The 25,389-nt window shown below is 39.0% G+C and overlaps 1 protein-coding gene across 1 annotated transcript in view; it reads left to right on the forward strand.

Annotated features, from left to right (window-relative positions):
- The window catches only part of RPS6KA2 (ribosomal protein S6 kinase A2), a 146,156-nt gene that overhangs the window by 48,646 nt on the left and 72,121 nt on the right, over positions 1-25,389 (forward strand). The window contains exons 2-3 of the mRNA XM_056487929.1: positions 11,149-11,265; positions 15,077-15,158. Coding sequence (XP_056343904.1) covers positions 11,149-11,265; positions 15,077-15,158 — 199 coding nt within the window. The remainder of the gene's footprint in view (positions 1-11,148; positions 11,266-15,076; positions 15,159-25,389) is intronic.

Raw genomic sequence — 25,389 nt, forward strand, 5'->3', positions numbered from 1 at the left:
TCTTCTGGTTGTGTCCTCTATTTTTCCTATGTCCATAATATTAATTTCAGCTTCCTGTCATTACTGGTTGATTGAATTACTTCACTTACCACTCAGTTGTCTTCTTGCTGTTGTTTATAAAACATCACTATAGTTACATGTGATACATATATGGTTGGCTGGCCAGGGTTAAAAAATAAGACTCAGTATAAAGACTATAATACACTGTGGGCACAATTGTCTAGGACTGCCTGACAAGCACAATAAATGCCTTATCTGTAAAGGAACAGGAATAGCTGTTTCTTGGTGTCCTGCATTTCATACACAGTTACTGACTTCAAGTGATTTTCAAATTTTTATGTAGCAAAAAAATTGTTGGTGATTATAGTGTGTCATCAGATTCTTCTTCAGAATTCTGTCTCCCAGCTTCATTAAGGATTTCACTGACACTGAAGCCCAGTGGAGCCAGCTGGTGATTTTGAGTGTCAATGGGATATCATCCACCATATGGAGCACCAAAAAGCATTTTTATTTTATTAGCTTGATATTTAAAAAAATAGAAATTGATTAAACAGAAAGAGCTCCTTTCCACTGCCTTCTTTCATCATGATCACTTTGTTTTAAGTAGAGGTTTTGTGAATAAGGTGGCTGAATAGAACCAGGACCACTTGATGTAAATGTCCCTTTACACAGTAGGGTGAGAAAAAGAGCTGCAGGGCAGGTGAAAGCCATGCCTGGCAGTCTCCAGGAACTTGGAGATGAGCACTGCAGCTGGGCTCAGCTTTCAGCTGTACTGACATTTACTGATGCCAGGTGATCTAATGGGTCAAATACTACAAGGACTGTGCAAATAAGTCTAAATTCTTTTGAATTAAAAGACTGAAGAAACTGTTTTTTCCCCCATACCTGTTAAAGTTTCTCCCAGTGTAAAAGTTTGGCTGGTATCTGACACAGGGCTGTGGGTTTGCCTCCAGTTTCATGGCCAAGAGCCCTGATTTCCCTGACTTGTTGTGCCAGATCATGGCAGTAGCCACACAGGGTAAGAAAGTCTCTGCAGAAGGATATTGCAATTGTTTGTACAAGTATACATCAGGCCAGAAAAATGAAACTGTGAGAGCATCATGCATTGTCTGCTGGAGACTGTAGAAAATCCATAGTGAAAAGGTGGGTTGATCAAAAGCTGGCCTGGAAATATCCAGCATAGTTCAGTATATGTGTTTTGCAAAGTGCATATGCTCCATCTAATGCTAAAGGAGTCACTGAGGCATGAGAGAAGGAAGAATTGATATAAATCTGAACTAATTAGCTTGCTTTAATTAGACTTGCTTTATAGTCAGCAGAAAGAAGCAAGCTTACTAAGTTCTGGTTTAGACTACTAGAGAAGTACTGTTGTCTAAAAGAAAGAAAAGGCTAAAAGCCTTTTTTTTTTTTTTGTCAGCTGTACAGAAGTTTAGAGAGCTAACTCAGACAGTGTTTGATTGTTGAACAGAGTGTGGACATATGTTTTGACGAATCCTACCCTGGAAATAATTTTCAGTAGATTTCAGTAGACTATGGATCAGCTTTGGCTGAAGTTTTGCTGCTGTGAAGCTGTCATGATCAGTTTGTCAAGATCCTGGTCAGATGACAACCAACTAACTTATCACTTCCCCCCTTTTGTTATACAAAGTCACATTATCCCTTGTAAAACTCTGCAAAGCAGATTGGTGCAGCAGTTTGACCTCTTCTAAATAAGATAGTCTTCTGAACAGTGTTGCAAAGGTGTTCTTTGCATCCAGATGGATCTTTTGTGTTTTGTTTATTCTCATTCTCAAAATACACATCTTTTCAGTCAGTGTGTGTACATAATGTATGCTTCTGTTTAGTACAGCAATTGTAAACACTTATTCCCTTCACAGAAAAGAGGATGTGTGATAGTTATTTAGCAGCTTCTTCCTTGGAGATCAGCCGTGTGAATCTCTGAAGGACATGACCTAAACTAGAGGTTTCTTAGTAGATAAAAAAACCACAAAATGTTATGGGCCTTTCCCTGGCCACATTTTCAGTAGACTGAAACTCTGAAGAGGTACTTGTGCATAGTAACAGTCCTTAGGCACTGAAATATGAACGTCTGCAAATAATGACCTGGGTCTTAGCCATGGTTATAATAAAAGTATACAGCTGAAGAGATAAGTTTTAGTATACCTTGCTAAATGCTTATCTATGAAACTGGAGCCAGCATGAGATGAGGTATTGCCAGGTACTTTGTGTAACTTTTTTTTTATTTATTTTATCAGTGTGTTTTTGTATAACTTAAAAAACTGAAGCTGGGGTCTATATAAATAAGTAGAGTCTCCATCCACTGCATTCATACTGTGCTTTGGAGGCCCAGTTGAGCTGCTGGAGAAGGCTGGATGCCCAAGGCCATTGACCAACTGTGCAGCAAAGAACCTCTGGTCCCCATCGTGCTCCCCCCCTTTGTTTTGGGAGCAGTTTTGAGTGTGCCAGGACTATTCACCAGCTTCCCCACCAGATCACTCCAGTACACACATGCATGCCTGTACTTTCTCCTCATCCCAGATGGCTAGGTATTTAAATTGGATTAAGCTGCTGCATAAAAGGGGAAAATTTGCATTTCAAGTAATTTAACATTGCAGCTCTTCTCTTGGTTTAATTCTCTCTTGGCATAGGCACAAGCCAATTGCCCTTGTCTTGTGTCCTTTTTGATACCCCCTTGTCTTTCTGCCCTTCAAATCTTATTCCTCTGTCCATGTTGCTAAATTTGTTATGTTGTCTCTTAGAATTTCCTCTTTTGCCATCTTCTCTTTGCCTCATCCAGCTGATTCAGCTTCTCTCCAATGCCTTCACTGATGCTCCATGTTGTGAACAGTAGCATTAAAACTAATTTGTATTTGCTTTGATTCCATAATGACCTCACATTAGTCCATTTCCCTTTTAATACTCTGCCTGTAAAATGGCATTGAGATAATGAACATCATTACAACACATTTTTTCCCTAACATAATGCCAGCAGGACTCCAGTTTGTGAAGTACAAGCTGGTTGAACCCTTAGTGGATGCTTGATTTAATTAATGGGAGGACACAAAATGTGCAAGCAGGTCAGTATTCCTGTTGAAGACAAAATGATAATTGCTAAACCCTACAAGTGATTTGTAAACAGCAGAAGGGCATATTTCCTAAATTGACTAATCCAACACTGCAGTAATTCTATTATCTCTTATTACAGCTTTTGTCGACTCTGCCTCACATTTCAAGATGAAACCTGGTATTTTTCCTGTAGTATGTGTATTAAAGATGATTCAGTTCTTTAAAATCACCATGCAAATGCTCCAGGGCTTTGTATTTTCTACTTACTGTGTTGTGGTGCCATTTACACTGCTGTGGTGGGCAGTGTTTTATTTGGATCACGAAACAGTGAGGAAATGGTTCAAAATATGTTTTGCTTAAGCAGTTTATCTTCCCAATGCAGCTGGAGTTTTTATTTCACACTGAAATGCACTAGTAAAACATCAGGCACCTTTTTCTTCTAGTCTGTGAAGCAGCTGAGTACAGTAATGAGGGAATTGGAGTAATTTAGCAAGTACTTATATTTCTTGAATAGTATTATTAATATATAGATCTTTTTTCTGTCTTCCTTCTTTTTCAAGCCTAATATCATAATATCTGAGCATTTGGTATCTTTGCAGTGTGCAGTGCCTAACCACACAGAGAGGACAAAGGTCTTACCTGCATCATTACCAGATGGGAAGCTGGGACAGGGGCTGTGGGGGCTGCCTGTATTCTGGCAATGTGTGGAGCACAGGCTGCCATCACACTGGGGCTGTCCCAGTAGGGCTTTCCTGCCAGTGCTGATGCTCTGCTGAGTGGTGGATGGGGGCATCCCTGGCTGTGAGTCAGACCAGAGTGCACAGGGAATGATCCTGGCCTGGGAACCAGCCATTGGTTAATGTAGAGCAGTTATTTTTCAGTGCAGCTGTGTGTATTGGCCCCTACCATTGCATGTAACCCTGTTTAGGTCCCTGTTCATAGCCCTGTCCAGTGGTGGCACAGAATCATCATAAGGAAACAAGAATGCTTACCCTTCTAAGAGTCATGTTTCCTTCCATGCATTGGCTCCAGACTCACTGGGAGTTAGCTCCTTGATGAATGAACAGCAAGTGTTCTTCTTTTGCCTACCAGCAGAAACAATCAGCAATGGACCTTGCAGCTCTTCAGAGTTGTAAAGGCCAGTGGCACACACCTGGAAGCCACACCAAGTAAGATGTTGGTGCAAACATTCCCACTCTTACTTATTGTAGAAAGAGCAATATTGCTGAGTTCTTTGTCCTTTAATAGTGTGACTCATTTTGAGACTGTTTTTGGTAAAGTTCACAAATGTATTTGAGTGTTTGTACAAAGCTTCCCTGTGAGTAAGGGTGGACAACTGTTTGTATTTTTTTTTTTTTGTGACCAGATGGTCCTGCTTTTGTCTTTTCTTTTTAACCCCTTGCTTTAACATTTTATTAGGCACTCTTTCTACTCACCACTCCTATAAACTATTGCAGTATGCATAAGAAATAACAAAAAAATTAGTTTCCCTGGCTAGTGATTTATGTCCAGGGTTGAAAGTTAGATCAAGAGTTGGTGTCTCCCTGTACTTAATGCACTTGGAACAGGGAGATTGTTCTCATGTAACTTTGCAGTCATAGTGTTGTATATATTTGTCCTAGTCAGGGATTGGGTCTGTTAAGACACCAAAGTCATCAGATAAAGAGCACCAGACTTCAAAATGTTTCAATTTGAGCTAAAGGAGAAACCAGGCTGCCTGATATCTCGTGTATACTGGGTATATTTCAGATAATTTGTCTATATATTACTGCAGTATGAGAACTCCAAATTTCTTCTGTGTTAATTCTCATGGTACTCCCATGGGATAGCAAAAAGCAACTATCCCTAGTTTTGAGTTAGGGAGCAACTATAAAAAATGCCTAATTTACTGAGCTGCAAAATCCTGACCAGTGGACTATGTCCAACACCTTAGAGCATGTTTTAATTGTCTAGATGTTTCAAGTGTACAAGTTCTTTTGCAAAATCTTCCATTTCAATAGAGGTCTCATGGCATTTATTAGCAAACATCTCTCTTGTAATGGCATTAAAAATCTGGCCACAATATGTCTCTATTTAAGTGTGTTTCAAAATCAAATGATAAATGGGAATTAATCTCATGCAACTGCAGAAGCCCCTAACTCACCAAGTTATCTTAGGCTTTCTTCATAGTCATCAGACAGAAATGTGCACTTTTCAGGATGTGATTTCTTTTAAGGATCTGATCTCTTTTAATCCTGAATTCTCTGCTTCTCTCTATTGATTGCAAAGTAAACCTAGTTCAAAACCTTGTCTCCTGCACTATAAATCCTTGCATTTATTTAGCTGAATTCAGTCTTAAGTGATTCATCAAAGATACACAGGATGCCTTGTAGCACAAAGGATTTTACCCAAATCTCCCTCAAACCTCCACCTCATGGGCTTCACTGTCTATCCAGCAGATTGTATTCACTGCCTTTGCTCTCTCTGATTCATCTCTTCCCATTTAGTTTGTTGGACTTCAGCTGAACCCCAGCTGTACAGGCACATATTAGGGAGAAGAAACTAAGAATGTAGGATGAAAAATTGGAGCTGGAGAGAAGTGTCAAAGCATTTTAAAGAGAGCTTAATAGTTACCCTCTCTAGAAAAGGGTCTGCTGGATTTAACAGCTGATTTCCACAGAAATTACTCTTAAGGTTCTTGTTTTCCAGTAAGTTATGGCATACTTGATGGAATTCCAAATTCAAGTTAGCACATTCTATTCACCTTTGTGAAAGATCTGGGGAAGAAATCCCAGTCTCTCTTAAAATTGTAATGGATTATTTAAGTCCATATGACCTTTTGAGGAGGTAGGTAAGCTTAGCAATGTCCAGTGAATTCCCTGTGAGTTCCACATGCTTCTTTCAGGACTCAGTAAGTCCAGTTCATTGTTGTTAAAGCAAATGTTTATTTGACAGAAGAGAACAAAGCAACCAGACCCATTTATGGCATTATTGCTGTTTACATCTCTCCAGATGACAGTAAAGGCCAGAACTTGGATTATAATCCATTTATAATGGAAGATTTCTTATTCTTTTTTTCACTCCAGCTGCTGGAGTCTGACTTGGGAAGAGGCTAATGAAAATGCTCCTATACTTTTTTTCTTTAATGTAGATACTTGTCCTTAAAGAACTGAATGCAGGCCAGCAATTCATTTCCTGCCCTAGGCAGCATTTGAATAGCCTATTATGTCTGTGACACATATTACTCTCCTAGGGGTTGAGCCAGATTAGAAACTGTGAAACAGAGGTAGAAACCTGGCCTCATATTTATCAGACACATCCTGTCCTAACTATTCCCATATCAGTGTTTTAAACGTGCTTTCTTAATGAATCACATTGTTTTGAAGTGTTGTGTTGCCTGTGATACTTGGTAGTTAAATAATTGTGATTTGGGTTTATGTGAGGTGGTAACCTGCCAAATGGGAAGATTGGTAGCAAAAAGTCTTTATCCTGAGCATATCCTGTAGAAAAATAATGATTAACTCAAACAACAGTAAAATGTCTTCTGATTATCATTATTTCATATTTCCTCATGTCACATTTCAACATCACACATGTTGATTCCTTCATTGACCTCAGATCCTAAAGCGTGCAAACCTAAAGATGTAAAACTTGCAGACCAAAAGTGCTCATAGTTTTGTTGGAAAATGAATCTTACCCTTTACAGCCATACCTGTACACCAGCCTTGAGCCTCTGCAACTGAGAAGATGACCAGGCAAGGAATAAAACTAGGAATCCTTTCTTATAGATTTTTCAAAACAATAATCATATAAAATTATCTCCATGGCTTTTTTTGCATATGATATGGTAGCATAATTTTTTCCATTGGTAAAAGCAGCTGATTCTTGAATAATCCCCCCTCCTGATATTTCAGGAAGTCTTAGTGAGGAAAGTTTTTTGTGTCTGGGTGAAATACATCTGGCAGCTAAGGTGGTCTCTGTTTGGTGACCTTAGCTCTGCTTGTTCAGAAACTAGTTGGGGAGTAGCCAGACAAGACTCCAATAAGTGTTAAACCTGTCCATTTTCCAGGAGGTATTCTTTCCATAATGTTTGCTAAGGGGCTGTGGAACGGGCAAGACAGTAAATTGAAGAGTTGCTCTCCAGGAAGGCCTGCCCTTTTGAATGACTTTTTGTACTCCACTGCCAAATCCATACCTGTACACTCCTTGATCCTGCTCTGACAGGTCACAGTGAGGCAGGAAGTATTGTTGCAGTTAGAAGAGTTTTCTGTGGTTGCTCTCAAGCAGCCACTGAGCATTAGTGCTTCTTTCTCCAAGGTTGCATAAAGAAGTCTTGGAAGAGAGCTGAGACCAATGCTGCAGGGAGCTGTTGCCTTCCAGAAGCCCCAAAGCAGATATGTCTGTGCTTCCACAGTCCCAGGGCAAGAACAGAGACTCTCTTCTCCTATGTCCCAGAGGAGAAGAGATCAAAATGGTCTTTCCATTTTAATAGTGAGTTATTTTATGTCCAAGTCTTCTGCCAGCTTTGGGGAAAGCCTTTAAGTGAGTAATGCAGTACCTGGAAAAGGTCTTTCTTGTATTAACATAGAGAAGCACTCTCCATTCCTCTTTCATCCTTCCAATTTATTGCCCTCCCTTCTCTAGTTTATCCTGCTTGACCACGTGCTTTCTTCAAGCCACGAAGAACATCCATCTCACTTTTGTCACAGGATGATGTTCTTTGTGCAAACATAAATATTTAGAGAAGTTTACAAAAGATTAAGCTTCATCAAGTCAAGAATTCCTGCTAATGCAGTGTGGGGCAAGTCAGCAGGGAGCAAGAGCCTGGGCTGGTGTTCACAGCTGTTGCAAGATCAAACTGTGGAACATTCACTTTTGATTCTACTGACTTCACTGATCAAAACCAGTTTTGAAGTTGGCTGGTTTTTTTTTCCCAGACTGAAATCCTTTCCATCAAAACAGCTTCTTCAGTGTGCAGGCTTTGTCTGTATTGTGATTCTTTTGTCTCAGTTTTATTGTTGCATGCAAATTCCCGATGCAGATATGGTGCACTTGCTGGAACAGTGAAAAATAAATCTGTGTTAGAGAAGTCTCTAGGATGCAACCCAGACCAAAATAGTTGGGAGACCTGCCCACAATACTTGGGCTTTGACAGTTTGAGTTTCACTCTGATCAATACCTGAGAAAAATGATGCCAGATTCGATATTAGCATAATACAGGAAGACTTCAAATGAGAAAATCCCATGTAAGTAAGAATGTAAATAAAGACTGGTTTGTGTTGGGTTTTTTTTTTTTTGCTGGAAAGGTAAAACAAACAAATAGAAGTTATTCTGTCATTTATGCAGGCAGTAAGTGATAAAATTATAGAAATACATTCAAGGCAAATGGGTGCATATGTGCAAACAAACCAGCATGTATTTCCTTTAAGAAGCTGTGTCTGTCTTCAGTCTCAAGCACTGCCAGTTTGCCAGCTAAAACACTATCTACCTCTTGGACAGCTCACAAGTGACACCACTGTGGTGATGATGGGTGAAAAAGCAGCTGTCTGGCATGCTTTGGCTTCAGGGCTGCCTTGCTGCCCCTTTCCAGTGAGGTGACCACAGGAAATCCACAGGAAATCCTACCTTCCTAGAAAAATATCCTGCTTCCTGCTAAGGGCACATGGATAACCAGCTCAGCTGGACTGTGGGCAAATGGAAAGAGGATAATCTTTTGTAGGAAGTGGCTCAAGCTTCAGCATTTGAGGTACTAAAAACCAGCTGGTTACTCTGATTAAGTGTCAGTGATATTTTGGGCAGGACTGTTGGACCCCTAGAAGCCTCTTCTAACCAATGTTTTCTATTTTGAAATACATAAAATCGAACATGATTTTTCTGTCTTTAAAATCCGTGCCTCTCTGAAAAACATTGCTAGGCCTTGTATTTGGTTCCATTTTCTGTAAATACCCTTTTTCCCCTGAGCTTTTAATTAAAGATGCAAATAATTAAAGTACTGTTTTTATTGCATGTTATAAATTATTCATGCTATTTTGTGGAAGTGCAAGAAATTCTTAAGCATTCTTCCAGCAAGCTGAATTTTCATCATTTTAATACTTTCAATATATTCCTGTAACTGAACATGTTTCATGAACCTAAAGAGGTTATATTAAATTTAGTAATACAATGAGAAATATGCTTAGGGTTGTAGGTCTTTGACTTTGATGAGTAATATGAACGGGCAAATTGAAACTCACTCATCATTTAAATTGCAAATGTAGCTGAAAGTGACTTCATGGTTCAGGCTGGAATACAAAATAATTGAAAAAGATTATATATTTAATATCAGAAAGTTATGCTATCTCGCCCAGCAATTAAAGTCAGAAAAACGAAAAGAGAGATCTTGGCAGTTCTGTACTTAGAAATCCTTCAAATATCCCTGTGAAAATTGTTCACTGGTTTCAAGCATTTCCTTTCAGGCAAACCTTAAACTGTAAGAATTGGGATCAGAAAAAGGAGTTGCTCTGAGTTGATGATTATTTTCCATGATTGTGGCAGCATGAATGAACTACAGGAATCTTTCCAAACCAAGAAGAGGATATAGATATAGTTCACTGTTCCAAAGTATGTGAGTGCAAAGGAGCAGGGTAGGGAAGAGGAGGGATGAAAATACAATATAGAAAGCAATCTGGCTAATGCAAGCTATGTATCTGACAAATTATAGCTGGTAGAAAGTGATAACAATTTTTCTGGAGTAGAAAAGAATCAAATTTATTCTTATTTAGCACAGAACGTGTTTTGGTCAAATGTTTTTTTGTTTGTTTTCCTGGGGTTTTTTGCATTCATTTTCATTTCTAGGATGTTATTTCTATTTTCTCAAAATTGATTTTTAAGAGTGGGACATAAATGTTATATTTCTGGGTCTTATAAAGATTTTTTGGGAGGAGAAAGGAAAATGCAGGAAAAGTCCATGTAAAAATGTTTGCAAGTTTGCAATTATTTCTGCTGAGTGCAGAAATATTCAAACTTATTCCTAAATGAGTAAGTTCCTTCAAACTGGGGGATGAAAAAAAGAAGTTTGTACTGCAAATCTGTATTTTTGTTGTGGAGAAGTTAGAACAAGTGGTTTGGAAAAAAAAATAGCCACATCAAACAAGACAAAAAGCTCAAATGTATGTGTTCAAAACAGTACAGAAATAAAAGGGTGTTTAAGTATTATCTTTCCATATCTTTGTGTCCTTGAGAAGCAGGTTCATTCTTGCAGGTTTCTTTTCAGTTCATTGACTTTCTGGGTTGCTGCAAACTCTGTGTAGTCCCTCTGGGTCTCAAATGACCCAGTTGCTCTCTTTTTAGAGGAACATGCCAAAATAACATGGAACAAAAAGACTGAAACTAATGCCATATGTCACAGCTTGCAAGACAAAGGTCCTGGTTCAACTGATGTCTTTGAGGAACGTGCATCTATTGACAGAGGAGAGATTTGAACAGAAGAACCTGGACAAATCCAAAGTGTATAAAACTAATTATTGCAAGCAGCAAATTGTGTGTCAGTCTTCTCCCACCACCACCTCATTTTACATCTAGTCATTAATTTGTTTTCTATTTAAATGGTTACTAGTAGAAACTTTGCTATTTTTGGGGTAAATAGGAAGAGGCTTTTCTTTGTTTCCTACTAATTAGAAAAATTGCTGCTTAAGACTAAGGAAGTTTTTAAAGATTGATTTAAATGATGATTTGAGGGGAAGCTGAGAAAGTACGTGGAGAGAAGTGTGATGGAGTCTCTCTAGTACAGATTTGAGTACATGCCACTCTGCTAGCAAGGTCTCTGATGGGAGCACCAAGCTCTGCAGTGTATTTTTGGCTCCAGCTTGTATAATCTGTCATTATCTACTCATATCTTGAGGCTCAATACACAGAAGTACCAGGTTTGGATGTCCTGACAATTACCCTCCCCAGCTGGTAACAGGCACGTGGAATATTTAGACAAGCATTTTTTCCTATTTTCAAAATTTGCTACGTGATTGTAGCACTACAGAAGACAAGATTTTAATAAACAATATGTTTCCTTAAGATAATGGCTTTGATTTGGGGATTTTGATTTTTTTTTTGTTGTTTTTCCCTCTGCAGGAAGAAGGTATCGTGAAGGAAATAGACATCAGTCATCATGTCAAGGAAGGTTTTGAAAAAGCAGATCCTTCTCAGTTTGAGCTGTTGAAAGTATTAGGACAAGGTTCCTATGGAAAGGTAATTTTTACTGTCATCTAATCACCCAGAGCAACACCAAAAATATTGTGTCCTTTCTCTGAGTTCAATTACACTGCTGATAATTTATATTATCCTAATATAAATTATATTGTAAAGGCAGATAAGGAAAGTCCTGCTATCTCCATTTCTAGCTGGATTCCTGCATATGAACCAGTTTAGAAAATAGCAGCAATGGCTCTGGACCTGGACTAATGAGCATAGGTGATTGTTAGTAAGCATCACTTTTTATAAAGAATGATAAACAATATTTATGGATTCTGACCTACCCACCAGGGAGGTGAGTGTGCCATTGCTGCTTAGTTTGAAGGTGTAAATAGGAACATTCAAAGACTTAAAGAAGTTAGCTGCAAAATTCCCACTGAGAACAACCTCAAGCACATTTCTGAGTTCCAGGCTGCTTTTTAGCTCACACTCAGAGACCTTGAGAGGCCCTGGAGATAAACCCCAGTGCAGAATACAGTAATTATAATTGCAAGAGCATGGAGGAAAAAAAGCCTGTATGGCCTGTATGACCACGAGCTAATTTGTGGAGAAATAACATTCTCCACATATCTTAAGACAAAGGATTTTCTTAATTCCAAAGACAGTCCTTTAGCAGAGCATGTGGGTGGAAATGAGAACAGGAAGGAAAGATGGAGAGAAAGAAGGAAGAGTCAACTCAGACTTAAAGTTTTCTATGGTTTAAATAAGACATTGAAACCTTTGGAACAGTGAATCTAGTTGAAACTAGGAATCAAAGTCCTTATTAATACAAGTATATTATTCTGTGGAGTTTTAAAAACATATTTTGCAATCAGAACCTTTAGTTTTTCTCCTAAAGGAAGTTATATTAAGAGTATTTATCAACTTCCTGGTTACTCTAGAATTATATTGATAATTAAATCTATTAGAAGTTCCCTGAGATGAGAGATCTCAATCAAGAAAGCTGATATGCAATACCAAGCCTTGAACTCAAGAATTTCTTCAGACTACAGTGCATTTAAGTTTCAAATATTAAATGAATGTGAAAAAGCAAACAGCTCAAAATTAGGTTTACTATGGGACTCAGCGTAAGAAGGAGAAGAACAACAAAAAGAAACATCTTTGATAAAAGGCAGAATAGTCAGTTTTCATATATATCTCACATATATCTTATGTGAGAAACATCAGTAAATTCACTGGAGCAGCCAAGACATGTAGAAGAGAGGTCTGCTCTGTGTTTCTTATTCAGTCCCAAACCACCTACCAAGGTTTCATCACCTTGGTGTTTGAGCTAATGGTTCAGATCTGTGCCTCTGGGGGTGCAAACCATTAAGTTTCCAAGGTGCTCACCCAAGGCCTAAATAATTTCTTGCAGAATTAGAGAGCATGTCTTTGGTGTCAGAGGGAGTGTCCCCAACACTCTTGAGATGCAGAGCACTTGCTTAGTTTGTTATGTCAGGTTTTGGGTGATGCACCAATTTCTCCAGCTAAGGGAGTTTTGCTCGTTCAGGTGTCAATAACCTGAGCTGTTTGCAAACATATCAGACTAGAAAATTGAAAGTCATGCTCAGCCCCATGCATGTGCTATTCTGGCAAACTAGCATAGGCCAGCTGATATAACCTGCCAAGTTAGCATTTCAGGGCTACTGGTGGTTTCAAGAATGATTGTAGCAGTACATTTAAGAATAATCAGAAAGGTGACATCATTTTGCAATACAGTGCATTTTCATTTGTTCTGTTCCTTTCTGGTTTGGTGGTTATTTTGATGTCCTCTGAAACAGAACACAGTGTTCTTGACTCATCTCTTTTGGAGGGAATGCAGACAAGTGTCCTATCCCATGCTACAGTGAACAGCTGACTAGTGACTGGCAATGTAAATTGATAATTTTGCTTATTACAGCAATGTTCATATTACAAACTTTGCAAGATTATATGGCAGACAAGATATTTCTAGAACTGCAGCCTAATATTTCTGCAGATGAAGCATGCTGTGCTGTTTTATGTGCAGTGCTGCTGAAAACCATTATCTTAAGGGTTTGGGTTCTTGGGGTAAAGAGCCCATAAATTTAAAAAAAAAAAATAACACAGTTGAAAATCTAGTGACTGGACAAGCTTGCTTTTGACTTTCTTCTTCTTTTCACTGAAATATAAAAATTAATTTTTTTACTTGACCTGGACCCAACTTTTCTCTGTAAACTTCTAAATCAATTGACTTCCTGTTAATGCTGGAGAAGCTGATTTATCATGAATAACAACAAAAAACACTTTAGAAACTCTTTCGTGTACCTGTTGCATCCAGATTTCATCATTTTTTTCCTACAGTTGTGAGCCCTGGAGGTATCTCTATGCTCCTGAGATAGGAAGCAGGAGCTGGGAGCAAGCAGTGTGTGCCCAAGCTCAGCTGGTCAGGGCAGCTGGGATGGAGCTGTGCTTGTCTCCTGGGCACAGGAAACATCCTGAGAAGGGCAGTCCCACCAAAACCCTACCAGATCGTGTCACAGAAGTGCTGCAGCTGTGATGCTGTCAGCTGTAGGAGTTCTGAGGAAGTTGTGCAGAGAGAATTGAGAATTTAGCTTTTTACCTTTTCTTTTTCCTTCCCCAGCTTCTGTAACTGCTTGATAAAAGTTGTTCTCCCTTCCCACAAACTTTTCTTCAAATGGGTTTGAGAAAATATAATCTCTTTACAGGTTGGAGTTTTTAGGAGGAAGAGCCTTTCAACTTGCAAAAATTCTGCTAGAAACATACTTCCTCCTTCCTTACTTTTTGGCTTTTTTATATTTTAGGTGGAGACAGTTGATAAAGATGCATGCTTCCTGGTGCCAATTAATAAAATAATTGTAATGGAATTTTTAATCCAAATAGACATTCATTAGGTAGATAATTTCACCTAGTCTTACTTAATTTGTATATTAATGCATATATAGGACTGTATATATGTGGGGCTGTGTTTTTATTTCTACATTTGGCATTACTTCAGCTTCTGTCCAGTAATGCAGGTGCTGAAATATAAAAAAAGAGACACTGTTGCCTGCTACTTCAGACCTCAGCAGACAGAGTGTGTCCTGGGAACCAGCTAAAAGAGTTATTTATCTTATTTTTTTCTTTCCAATTATTAAAACACCGAAGGTTTTATAAAGACCAAACTATACCACTGACCCTGTTGTTCACTACCCCTCCAAGTGTTCATTTGCACTGAAGGGCAGATAAGAAATATTTGCATGTAGTACAATAAATAGAGTACAAGTTTAGCTACAAATTTTATTTTATTTTAATTAAAATTTTACACTGTCAGAAATGAAGTGTAGGAGACTAACAGGAAAAACTGTCTTTTTTTATAATGACAATAGATTTTCAGCTGCATGAACTTTCTGCTTCAGCTGCATCTTAGGCAAGCTGCTATTCATGACTTATGCATGAATGGCACCAAATTGATTTTGTTTTTCTTTAATTTAATTGATGGGAATAATTTTAATACAGTGCACATTCCCAGATACAATTGAGGCAGAAATTTTTGTGTGTGTGTGTAAAGCTGGTCAGAATATGAAGAGATATGTGCACACTGGTTCTAACTTTTCACCCACCTTTAACTGAATATATGAGATCAATTAAAAATGTTGAAAATGGCTTTTGTTGTGAGGTGGTAAAGGCTTAAAACTGAAAATTTCCAGATCTAGCTCAACCAATTGCAGGTGAAATAGATATGAAATGCTTTCAGCTAGTAATTTTCATTATATTTCCTGAACCATAGTATCTATTTTCCTGTTGAATGCAGTAAGTCTTATGAGTAGAAATTCAGTACTCATCTATACAAAACCTTTGTTTTTTACAGGTATTTCTAGTCAGGAAGATAAAAGGATCTGATGCAGGCCAGCTTTATGCCATGAAGGTACTTAAGAAGGCAACTCTGAAAGGTAAGGACTGGGACAGTGGCTGCAGTCTCTATTTCTGTGCTACTGTGTAGTAATTTATTTTCCTTGCTGGTTTTTACATTGTTGCTGCCTTGCAGTATATGAATGCATAAATATGTCTCTGGCACAGTCCACAATTTTGCCTCACTGTAGGTGAATGTTCTAAAAAGAACTTAAACAAAAATATGTTATCAATACACTGTGAGAGCAGGAAAACAGAGGTTTGCAGCTTCCCAGCTGCATGTTTTCTTTATTTTCTAGGTGCTATTTTTAGGCCTTCTATTTGGTATATATTAATTTGTATTGAAGTGTCACTATCTTTCTGTTGCTGAAATAAAACCCGGCTCCTACTGGGCAGAATGGACTTCCCAGCTGGTGCTTCTCACTATGTGTCTGAAATCCATGGGAACATGTTTCCGAGTGTGAGGAGTCATTCTGAGGACGTTCAGATCATGCTGTTTCCTAGCTCAGGGGCTGGGGGAGGCTGGGGCCAAATGACTGATGTTTAAAGCTGGTCATTCTCTTCTGGGGCCACTGCCTGCTACAAACAAAAAAGAAATTGGTAATCAAACCCAGGACTTAAAACCAGTTATGGAGGAGCTGGTTGTTCCTCCACAGAGTCAGGAGGATGCAGTCATCTTCTTGTTTCCCTGACCAAGCACTGTTCTGATCTTTCAGAGATAGAGAGGAGAGCATTCATTCTGTCTGGAGCAGATATTTTGCACAGCATGGGTTTGTGCAATGCAGTGTAGTGTCTAAATTCATGTCCTAATGTGAAGAATAATCGTGTTAAAACCAGACCAGATAGTTCTGATCATTTAAAAATACAGATTTCTTCAGCATGCCTTGCTTTGGGGAGCCAAAATAAAACAAAAAGTAACTGCAAACTAGAGCTACTTCAGGTGGTGTCAGGCAGAGCCAGCACCCCTTATGAGTACTGATTAAATGGGGAACAGGCACACCAGGCATTCAGACAGCCCTTTCCCTAAGAAAGCCTTTTCAGGGAAACAGGAGTTTGAAGCAATGCTGGAGTGTGTATCTTTCTGTTTGGAATCCAGACAGGAATGTTTGTTCTAGCAGAACAGCCCAGTGTAAATAAACACTTAAACAGCACAGGACACAAGACATGCAAAGGAATAGGTCAGGCCTGTGCACACCACGTGTGTGACACAGTGATTCTCTGGCTTCTCAGCCAAGAGCAGGGCTGGGAAGTGCCCAAACTGAGCTGGACTCAACTGGGGAGCATCATCCTCTGATGGTGTCTGAGCAAGGTCTCTGTAACCCCTCAGACATCAGGATGTTCCAGAATCTTATTCTTGTTCCTTTTGACAATACAGAGTATTTTTACCAAAAGGGAAAACAGGGTGTTCCCTCTTTTTCTGTATAACTCTGAGGAATGTTTAGCAGGAAAAGCTTTGGCAAGGGGGACAGGGTTTTTTGCATCCCCAAACATTTTATTGTTACTTAATGTGTGATAGTTAAATATGTAACATTAGATTCCACTGTAAAAGAAAAGATCTTTATTGTGGCAGTATTTCAGGAAATGTCAAAATTTAGGTTGCTATTTTAAAGTACCCAAAGTGTTCCATCAAGTTTCTATTTTGTCAAGAACATCTTTTCAGTCCTGTGGTTCCTTATAGCATAGGAAGGCTATTTACTGTCTTCTCAAGTGTGGGGCACCAGAGCCAAAAATTGAGGCTACTTTGTGATTCTGGTGGATTGCATTTCTCTCCCATTCAGACTACTTACCCCTCTGACTGCTAGTTCTGGATTTCCCATTAATCTCAAGATAACCAGCACAGGGCTAGGAACTAATTTGCCCACACCAATTTCTACAAATAAGTTAAAATTGACAGCTGCTGAACTCAAAGTACAAAAATAAAGACAGAACCCCACTGGCAGCAGAGTGAGTGAGACAAGCAACAACAAGGATTGCTGTCAGTAAGCTCCTGTGTAACTTTTGACACTGAGATAATATTTCTGACAGCTTAATTTCATCTTTTAAGTGAGAGTTCTGAATTGTTGCTGACTGCCTACACTTTAAAAGGCTGGAGGTCACTCCAATGTGAAATATTTATTACCTTGTCAAGCAATGGGAGCAAAGCTACAGGTGCATGTTAGCACTGCATTCAGCATTTGCTGACAAAAGGCACACTACAAGACAAATTTCTGAATGATTTTGCTTCCTGAAGCACTCTGCACAAGTACCACATGGAGATGGAAAGTCAGATCTCTCCATGCCAATTCCATTGCCAATGGCCAGACAGCCCTAAATGTTATAGCAGTTATTTTCTACAGTGAAACAATTTTGCAAAGCCTGTAAATGGAGAAGTCAGAAAGAAAATAAGAGAAGATGGGATCACAAAGCTGATTTCTTTCCTGGATTAGTCTGAAGAAAGAAAATTGGATAAGTAAGAGACCTTCAGGAGTGATGGTACTTGCTCTGAAGAACAACCATAGCAGGTCCTGCTGAGGGATTTGCTGCCTGAGAGCCTGACTGTGGCTGTGGCTGGCTGGTAATGCTCAGGAAGAAGCAGAAGCACAAAGTGGTGCTTTCTCCAGTGGTGCTGCTGCCTCCTGCCCCTTTCCAGGGGAGTTGCCCCTTGTCAGCATGATCCCAACTTCACCAACAGCAAAGGTTAGTATAAGAAGGGCACAGCTAGCAGCAGCTGGATTCTTCAAGCGTTTGCAGTTCAAAAATGGTTTTTGATACAAAAGAGACTTTGTAGATCAATCACATATGTAGATTTGAGGTTGAAAAAGATCTGCTAATCAGCAGGACCACTCCTGCTGTGAAGGGAGAATTAGGCTCCAGAATGTTGCAGTTTAGATTGCAAAAGTTTCCAGAGGCAGAAGCTGTACACATGAATATTTGTGAAAATTAAATTAATCTTAAACTCATGAAGGTTTATTTTAAACACAGGGTATATCTGAATAAGCACCTGTAACAGCATGGATCCTTGAAAGGGAAAAAAACACTTATTTTATGTTGTAAATGAGAGTATCACACATAAGATTTTTTTTTTCTTTCTGCCTCATTTCCTTTTTTGTGAGCGTGTGGTATCTGATTTTAAAGCAGAAAGCTTTCTGAAGAGAAACTAGATAAGTGTTTCATTCTAATTATTAGCTTTAGGAAAACCTTCTTCAAAATGTTTAAGGATGTTATGTGTGTTAGGTGCCAGATAAGGAATACACCAGATTTAAGGCTGCATGTATGTGTAACCCTAACTTATCTGTCTTTCAAATGCTGTGTATTAAATTACATTACCTTAATAGCTTCATTTGCAAATATAAACCCTTTTTGGGGCATCTAGGTAAGTGAGACTTTTGCCCTTCAAAATGTCATTAAATAGTGCTCTTAAAATATCATCTTAAAATGTTGCTTTCACATCTTTGTTATACTCTCCTTTTTCTTTAAAATCAGAGTTTTAGATAAAAAGTTGACAGATAATAAAGTTGATCTATATGTTTAAATGCTTACAGACATGTATCAGTGTCCATCCTGAACATATTGTAAATCTGAGGGAACCAGAAATAAACCAGGGGTGTTTATTCTGTGTATGTGTGTGTCTGATATTCACCAGCAAAGCTGGAACAGAGATTCAGGGCAAGCTGATTGCTCTGGTTCATTCAGTGTTTCTCTCGAGGTGTCTCAGGCTCCATCAGCTTTACTGAATATGCTTCAGAATCCCATGATCAAGAGTGGTTTAGATTGGTTAGGTGTAAGCCTCATTAAACATCCAGGAAACACCCATAAATCCCCAGCAGGTTGCTGTGCTGGAATGTAAGGGAGATGGAAAATCCAAGAGCCATTCCTCCAGGAGACACACAATCTAAGAAGCCTTAATTCACTGACATAATGCTCATGAACTTTACAAATATTCCAGTGATGATGTAGCAAGGGTTATGTGATGGATCATGAGATGCAGTTTGCCTCTGCCCATCTGGTTGGCAATGGGGTGTGTAAGTCTTTGCACTGGAAGCTGTTTGACCCTGAGAATGCAATCTGCCTTTTTGTGCTTATGGGTTTTAGAAATGATAATCTCTTTTGTCAAAACCTCTGAAGTGCTTTGCAGCTTATGATCCCCTCAGTTTAAGCCAGCAGGCTTAGGGGTTTGCTTGTGTGGTGGTTACAGGTGCAGCAAGCTGTGACAGCAGCTTTAGTGACTCACAGAGAGCTTGGGTGTTCTCAGGGATGTAGGATCAATAATACATAATAATATCCAAAATCAAACAACTCACTTAGATGTTACCAGGTGAAGTGTGATTTCTGTCTAAACCACTGAGAAAACTGTAGTAGTGGTTTCCCTGATTGGACACCAACCAATGTGGCTTCCTCAGTTCTCCTCTGTATGTGACTCTGTTTCCCTGTAAAAAATGGGGTGAAATATCCTATACAGAAATCTAGTGATTTCCCTTTGGTTTAAAAGGAAGAAAACGTCAACAAAAGAAGAAAGTGTAGAGAATTTTACCTTATGAAGTGGGACTCAGAAAGAGCCTCCACCTCAGGTAAAACCAGTTGTGTTGTGCCAAGGTTTTCAAGATGTCTTTTTCTATTTTGTACAATCCTTGTATTTGGTGAGAGGCCCTGGTACTCATCCAGGTTCATCATTTAAATTTTGGTTTATTATCTTTTCTTAAAGTATTCTGGTATATTTTTTTATATCTTCTTGAGCCTCTAATTACCTGCTTCTGTCCACAGGACAGTCCACACCCCACAGCAGAGGTCCCCTTCCCTGCAGTTTGGAGGAAAGGTTGTGTGCTCTGCATCCTTGGAACTGTTGCCTGTGCATGGCTTCTTTAGTCTGAGAACTGCAACCCTCCAAATGTCAGGGCTCTGAGCTCTGAAAAACACAAACATTGCTGGACCTTAAAGATCTGGCTGAGATATAGACTCACCCCTCTCCACAAATAGCCACACACTTATTTTTCAGTCTTGGAAACAAGTAGCAACTTCTGTGTGCACAAACACAAAAATATTTGATTCCTCTGTATATTTCCCAGTGTCTCTAAAATGTAAAGATCAGTCTAGTGAGTATGTGCTGAATCAGACAGCAATGCTCTTTGTCACCATCTAGACCTGGCCCATTCACATGCCCACTTTGTGTGGGCTAGGAGTCAAGAAGTGCTGCAGAACATGCCAGCCTTCCTCACAGCTTAAGAGCAAAGTGGATTTAGCCGCTGTCATCTGAGGAAGCAGAGCTTTCTTTCCTCTGTGGAATTTTGAAATGACACCAAGAAGTTGGTCACTTTTGGTCTGTGTTTCTCCAGTGCCTTTGCAAATTTACTTCCATCAGACCACCTCTTCCTTGCTCCCCTAAAAAGTCAGCTTGCCTGGGGCTTGCTTTCTGAAGGAAGGAAGGGTACAGTATGTAAGAGAGGGCTCACTTAGGCTGGCTCTCCATCAAAGTTGGATGGACAATGTGGGAGACTCCATCTGGGATTTGTTTCTACAGGAGCAGAATTGCTCTGTTTTCACATTCTTCACGTAGGGCACACGTCAGTTTCAGCTCCCTCGTGTCTGTGCTGTTTGCTCCAGGATGAAGGTTTTGATGATTTCAGAGAGACCAGCAATCAGCATCAATGGCAGCCTCTCTATTTTCTCTACAGCATTTTCTATCTGCATGCAATAGTAGTTGATACACTCAAAAGGTTTCCATGGCACAGTAATTTAACTGACGTTTTCTCAGCAGCAGTAGGATATTTTTGTAAATTAGGGCAAAGCCTGAGTTGTTCAGACAATTGTACTGTGTCCCTGGTCATCTCTCAGATCTTTGTTTGGGCTATGACATAGTTGCCATTGAGTGGGAATTGTCTTCATCAACGCTGTAAACTCAGAATTGATTTTGTTGAAAGAGAGCCTACATTTCCTCTTTTTCTGTTTCACATATCTCCTTCTATTTATATTCCTTTCTTTCCTTCTATTTTGATAAATAATTCTTTGTCCTGCACTTTGATATCATTTAAATATTTATCTTCCATATAGGTTTTGTCAATGTTTATCTGTTCAAATTTGGTTTCATTAGGGATATAAAAATCTCTCCAATGTAAAATGTCAATGTCATAAGGCTATCTTGATCCTTGTATATTATCATAAGAAAGAAATACTTGCAAGTGTACTTTTAGAAGTACTGTTTTATATTCTTGTTTTTACATGGTGTTCCCAGCACAAAGTAATCAACTTCCAAAGCATGTTTTGAGGAAGCCTGAAAGTTTGCACTGTGTGTGTGAGGAGCATTGTTTGCTGGCAGTCACTGGAAGGACTGTCCCAGGGCTGGTGGCCACAGAGGGGCTGCATTACCCCTCTGCCTTACCCACACTCACAGGGTAACAGCCTTAGTGACCAAGGATTCTTGATAAGGCTGTCTGATACCACAGGACTAAAAGGACTGTGTGGAAACTAAACTGTTCATGGTTGTTCACAGGGTTTTCAAGTTCACTTCCAATAAGAATTTTTGGTTCCTGTTATTTTTTTCACTTTGGTGGAATGTTCTGATTTAATGCTATTGGGTATTAATCCTGCTATTAATGCTGTGTTTCAGACAGCCTTCTTAACACTTCTGCATAACAATGAAATCTAGAATTTTTTTTTCTTTTAAGATGTCTTTTATTGAGGTGGAGTCACTGCAGCAAAGTAGCACATAGTGAAAAATGCAGTCTCATTCCCCTGCAGTCAGGACAGGCTCGTTTCTTACTAAATAGTTATTTAACTTTTTCTGTTCAGTTTTGTTTTAAAATGTGTCAGTAAGGAGGTTCCAATCCCAAGCCATTGCTCTGCTCTGTAGGGGTTGATGCAGTTACAGCTTGCCCAACACAGCTTACATTTCCTCTTTTTCTGTTTCACTTTCCTCCTCCTATTTATATTAATTTCTTTCCTTTTATTTTGATAAATAAGTCTTCTTTTTCTTCCATGTTTATATCCTTTAAATATTTATCTGCTCTCCGTCTCCCTCTAGTCATTGCTCAGCACCGTTTATGTTTGGCTTTTGGCAGTTACTCAGTAACACAGGGAAAAAAACCAATATTTCCTTTTCAGCTAGGTATTCTTCTAGAGCTCAAGCAGCTGCATATATTTTAGGGCTGCATGTAGGGACTAAGATGTAGATGGGGGATCCTCTTAATGTCAGCAGCAGTTTTACTATTGACTGTTTTAAGGCCATGATTTCACCCAGAAACTCTCTGAACTTAGTCATATCTGCCACAACACTCCCTATACAGTAGTGGAGTCCAGGCTGAAAGCCAATTCACAACTGTTTGAGGGCTGTGTCTCTCTTTTCAAAGGAGAAAACAATAAATCAGCCTTTTTTTGTTGTTGTCTGTGTGACCAAGGCTTGCTGATTGCAAAGCTTTAATGAGCACGTTGATAACAGCAAAAGACCAGGCTTTTCCTTGTGCACTAATTTAGGAAATGACCTTGCCTTGACTTCACACCCTGCTTGCTGGTGGGACTGGAGGCTTCTTCAGTGACAGACAGCCGTCTTGCAGATGCTTTTCATTTTTATGAGGCAGACATATCAGCAGAGCTATATTAAGTTTGTCTGCATCAAGCCAGGTCGTGGGCAAAGCAGAGATTTGTTTTGTCTGAATGTTAACATTAAATGCCACAATTTTACTGAGCTATTTAAATTCTAAAATCCTGTCTGTTCTGTGTGCAGGTAGCATGGAGGGCTGGGTTATGGGTAACCTGATAAACTTCATCCTGTGTGGTTTACAAATGGGATCTGTCTCAGGGCTTCCTATCTCCTAAATGAAGTGTGCCCTCAGTGTTGGATGATAAGTCACTGTCCCAGCTTCCTCAGCTGTGCCTTAAATATACTAGTTACTTGTGTCAGGAACCAAATTTTTTGCAATTCAGTAACTGAAACATTCATCCAAAAACTTTTGTTAGAACAAGTCAGATTGGGCTGGCTGTGTGTTTACCACATGCAAGCAGCCTAATGGAAGGAGTGTTTAGAGTGGGAAGTCAGCACAGTGCAGTTGTGGTCAGGACAGCTTAGGGAGAATGTTAACATTTGCCTCCTGTCCCGTGACCAAATCCCTGCAAACCTTCCCTTCTGAGAAATGAACCTCTCACTGTCCAGCCACTGCCTCATGTTACCCATATCAGAACCAAGCTGGTAAACTCCAAGTTCATCACTTCATAACTTTGTATGTTTACCCTAAACCTGGAAGGCACAGGAGTTCTGTTTTAAAACTTCCTGATGGGTTTTTTTTATTATTCCATCTTCTGAATTGACGTTACAGCTGAAAAAGAAAAGATCAGTTTTTGACAGGGTGTCTATCCACAGGAACCGGACAGTTTTTGCTTGATATTTGCAGAAATTTTGCTTGATAAAATATCAGTATTGAGCATTTCAGCAGAATTCTTTGGTTTGATTGTGTACCTTTTTAAACAATATTTTATAGTTGTACACTATAATTAGAGTTAAGAAAGAAGAGATAAAATAAAATAAAACCCTTAACAAAGAGTACTTTGATGCAGCCAAAATAATTTTTCTCAATTTAATTTTGGCAAAACCTGCCGAATTTAAGCTTTCTGTTCCAGTTTAGAGAACAAAAACCCACAGCAGAAACTTTGAAAATACTCAAAATTACAAGTTTCAAACAAGTCTACAGAACATATTTGCTAGGATTACTTCAGCCTATGACTAAAACCGCCCTGGTGGCAAATGATAGCATCCCAGTAAGAGGGATAAGAGGGAATATCTTTGCACTTTCACCCCTGAGCCAGTGTTCACTCCTCATACTTTTCAATCATAAAAACTGTATTTTTTTGCCTTTGATGGTAAGCTTCAGAAAGTATTTGTGATGAATACCAAAGCACAGACAGCTTTCACTCTTCAAGAGTAAGGTGATGCACAAACTTTATTTATTTATTTATTTATTTATTTATTTATTAGAGTTCTCTCTAAAACCCACCAAACAGGTGTGTTTTCAGAGCAAAGAGCAGCACTGCTTGATTAAACCATGCTGGGCTTCAAGCTTAAAAGGCAAGTGGTGAAACTCATTGCCCTGAGAGACACAGCAGTTCCTGGATGTCTGGATCATCTCCATCTCAACCAGGACAGGAAAAAAAAATCATTGCTTCATTGCTTCTGTTGGCTTAGCAACATCTCCATAGCAAAACACAAGGCAGACACTCATTTGATACTGGAATGCCCCATGGATAGGAAATATGAATCTTTGTGCTGCCTCTTCTTTGCAGCTGCATGTGAGTGAGCCAGCACTGCAGCAGGGCAGGAGCAGCAAGGGAAAAAGAGTCTTCCAGGGGATATGAGAGAAGTTTGATGGGAAAAAATCATCCCTCTTTAGACTGTATTTAAGAGTAGGATGAAGGAGTATATGTCCTGGTCATCTTTGTGTTACTGGTTTCTTGTATGCTGGAACTAAATTTGAAATACCTATTTTGTATGAGGAGAAAAGGCCAACTGTCTCATACACGTTTTAAACAACTTTTCTTTATTGCAAAACTGTATGAAACCAGTTTCTTCCTTCAGTTCATCATAATTTCCAGAGCTGATGATGAATAGTGTTTACTGGGACTTCTGAATTTTAAGGCCAGCTTTCTTATTATTTTGTCATTTTGAAATTATGCCCATTCCTAGAGCATAGGTAATTATTGCCTGTCAGTAAGAGTTAGTCCTGAAATTGTTATTGCCTGCAATAGTAGTAATAACAACAGAAAAAAGTTATAAGTCCTACTTCAGTACAACTGAAGCAAATGAAGTATAGGCATATGTAACATTCAAATTCAAGAAACAAATACTTTATTGATGATTTCACAGAACATCACATCCACTAAAGTAAATGAATTTAAATCAGACATATGGTTTCCATAAAAAGAAAAAAAAGTTCCAGGTGCAACTCTGCAGAGGTGTTGAAGAGTTTCAGTTTTGCACAAGCTGTAAACAGATGTATTTCCAGCTGTAGGTTTTGGATTTTTAGAGGAAGTTCCCTTCTAGCAGATGGCAGCTTTCTTTTCTCTTCATCAAGCTGTTTATTGAGTCTGGTTTTTATGAATTTAATTAGAACTGATTTATGCAGTTGTGAGGGGTGTAATTCTGGTGATGTGCATCACCATAGGATTTGCTAATTGGATAACCTTTCACATCCTTACAGACCTAGGTGGGGAATGGTTTCACCTGGGAACTATGCATAAGCACATCTGTGGATATTCAGTGGTCCAGTTCTGCTTAAAAATACACAAAAACTGAAATTTCACCTCTGCATAAGG

Source organism: Oenanthe melanoleuca, chromosome 3 (genome assembly GCF_029582105.1).
Source record: "Oenanthe melanoleuca isolate GR-GAL-2019-014 chromosome 3, OMel1.0, whole genome shotgun sequence".
Classification (NCBI taxonomy): domain Eukaryota; kingdom Metazoa; phylum Chordata; class Aves; order Passeriformes; family Muscicapidae; genus Oenanthe; species Oenanthe melanoleuca.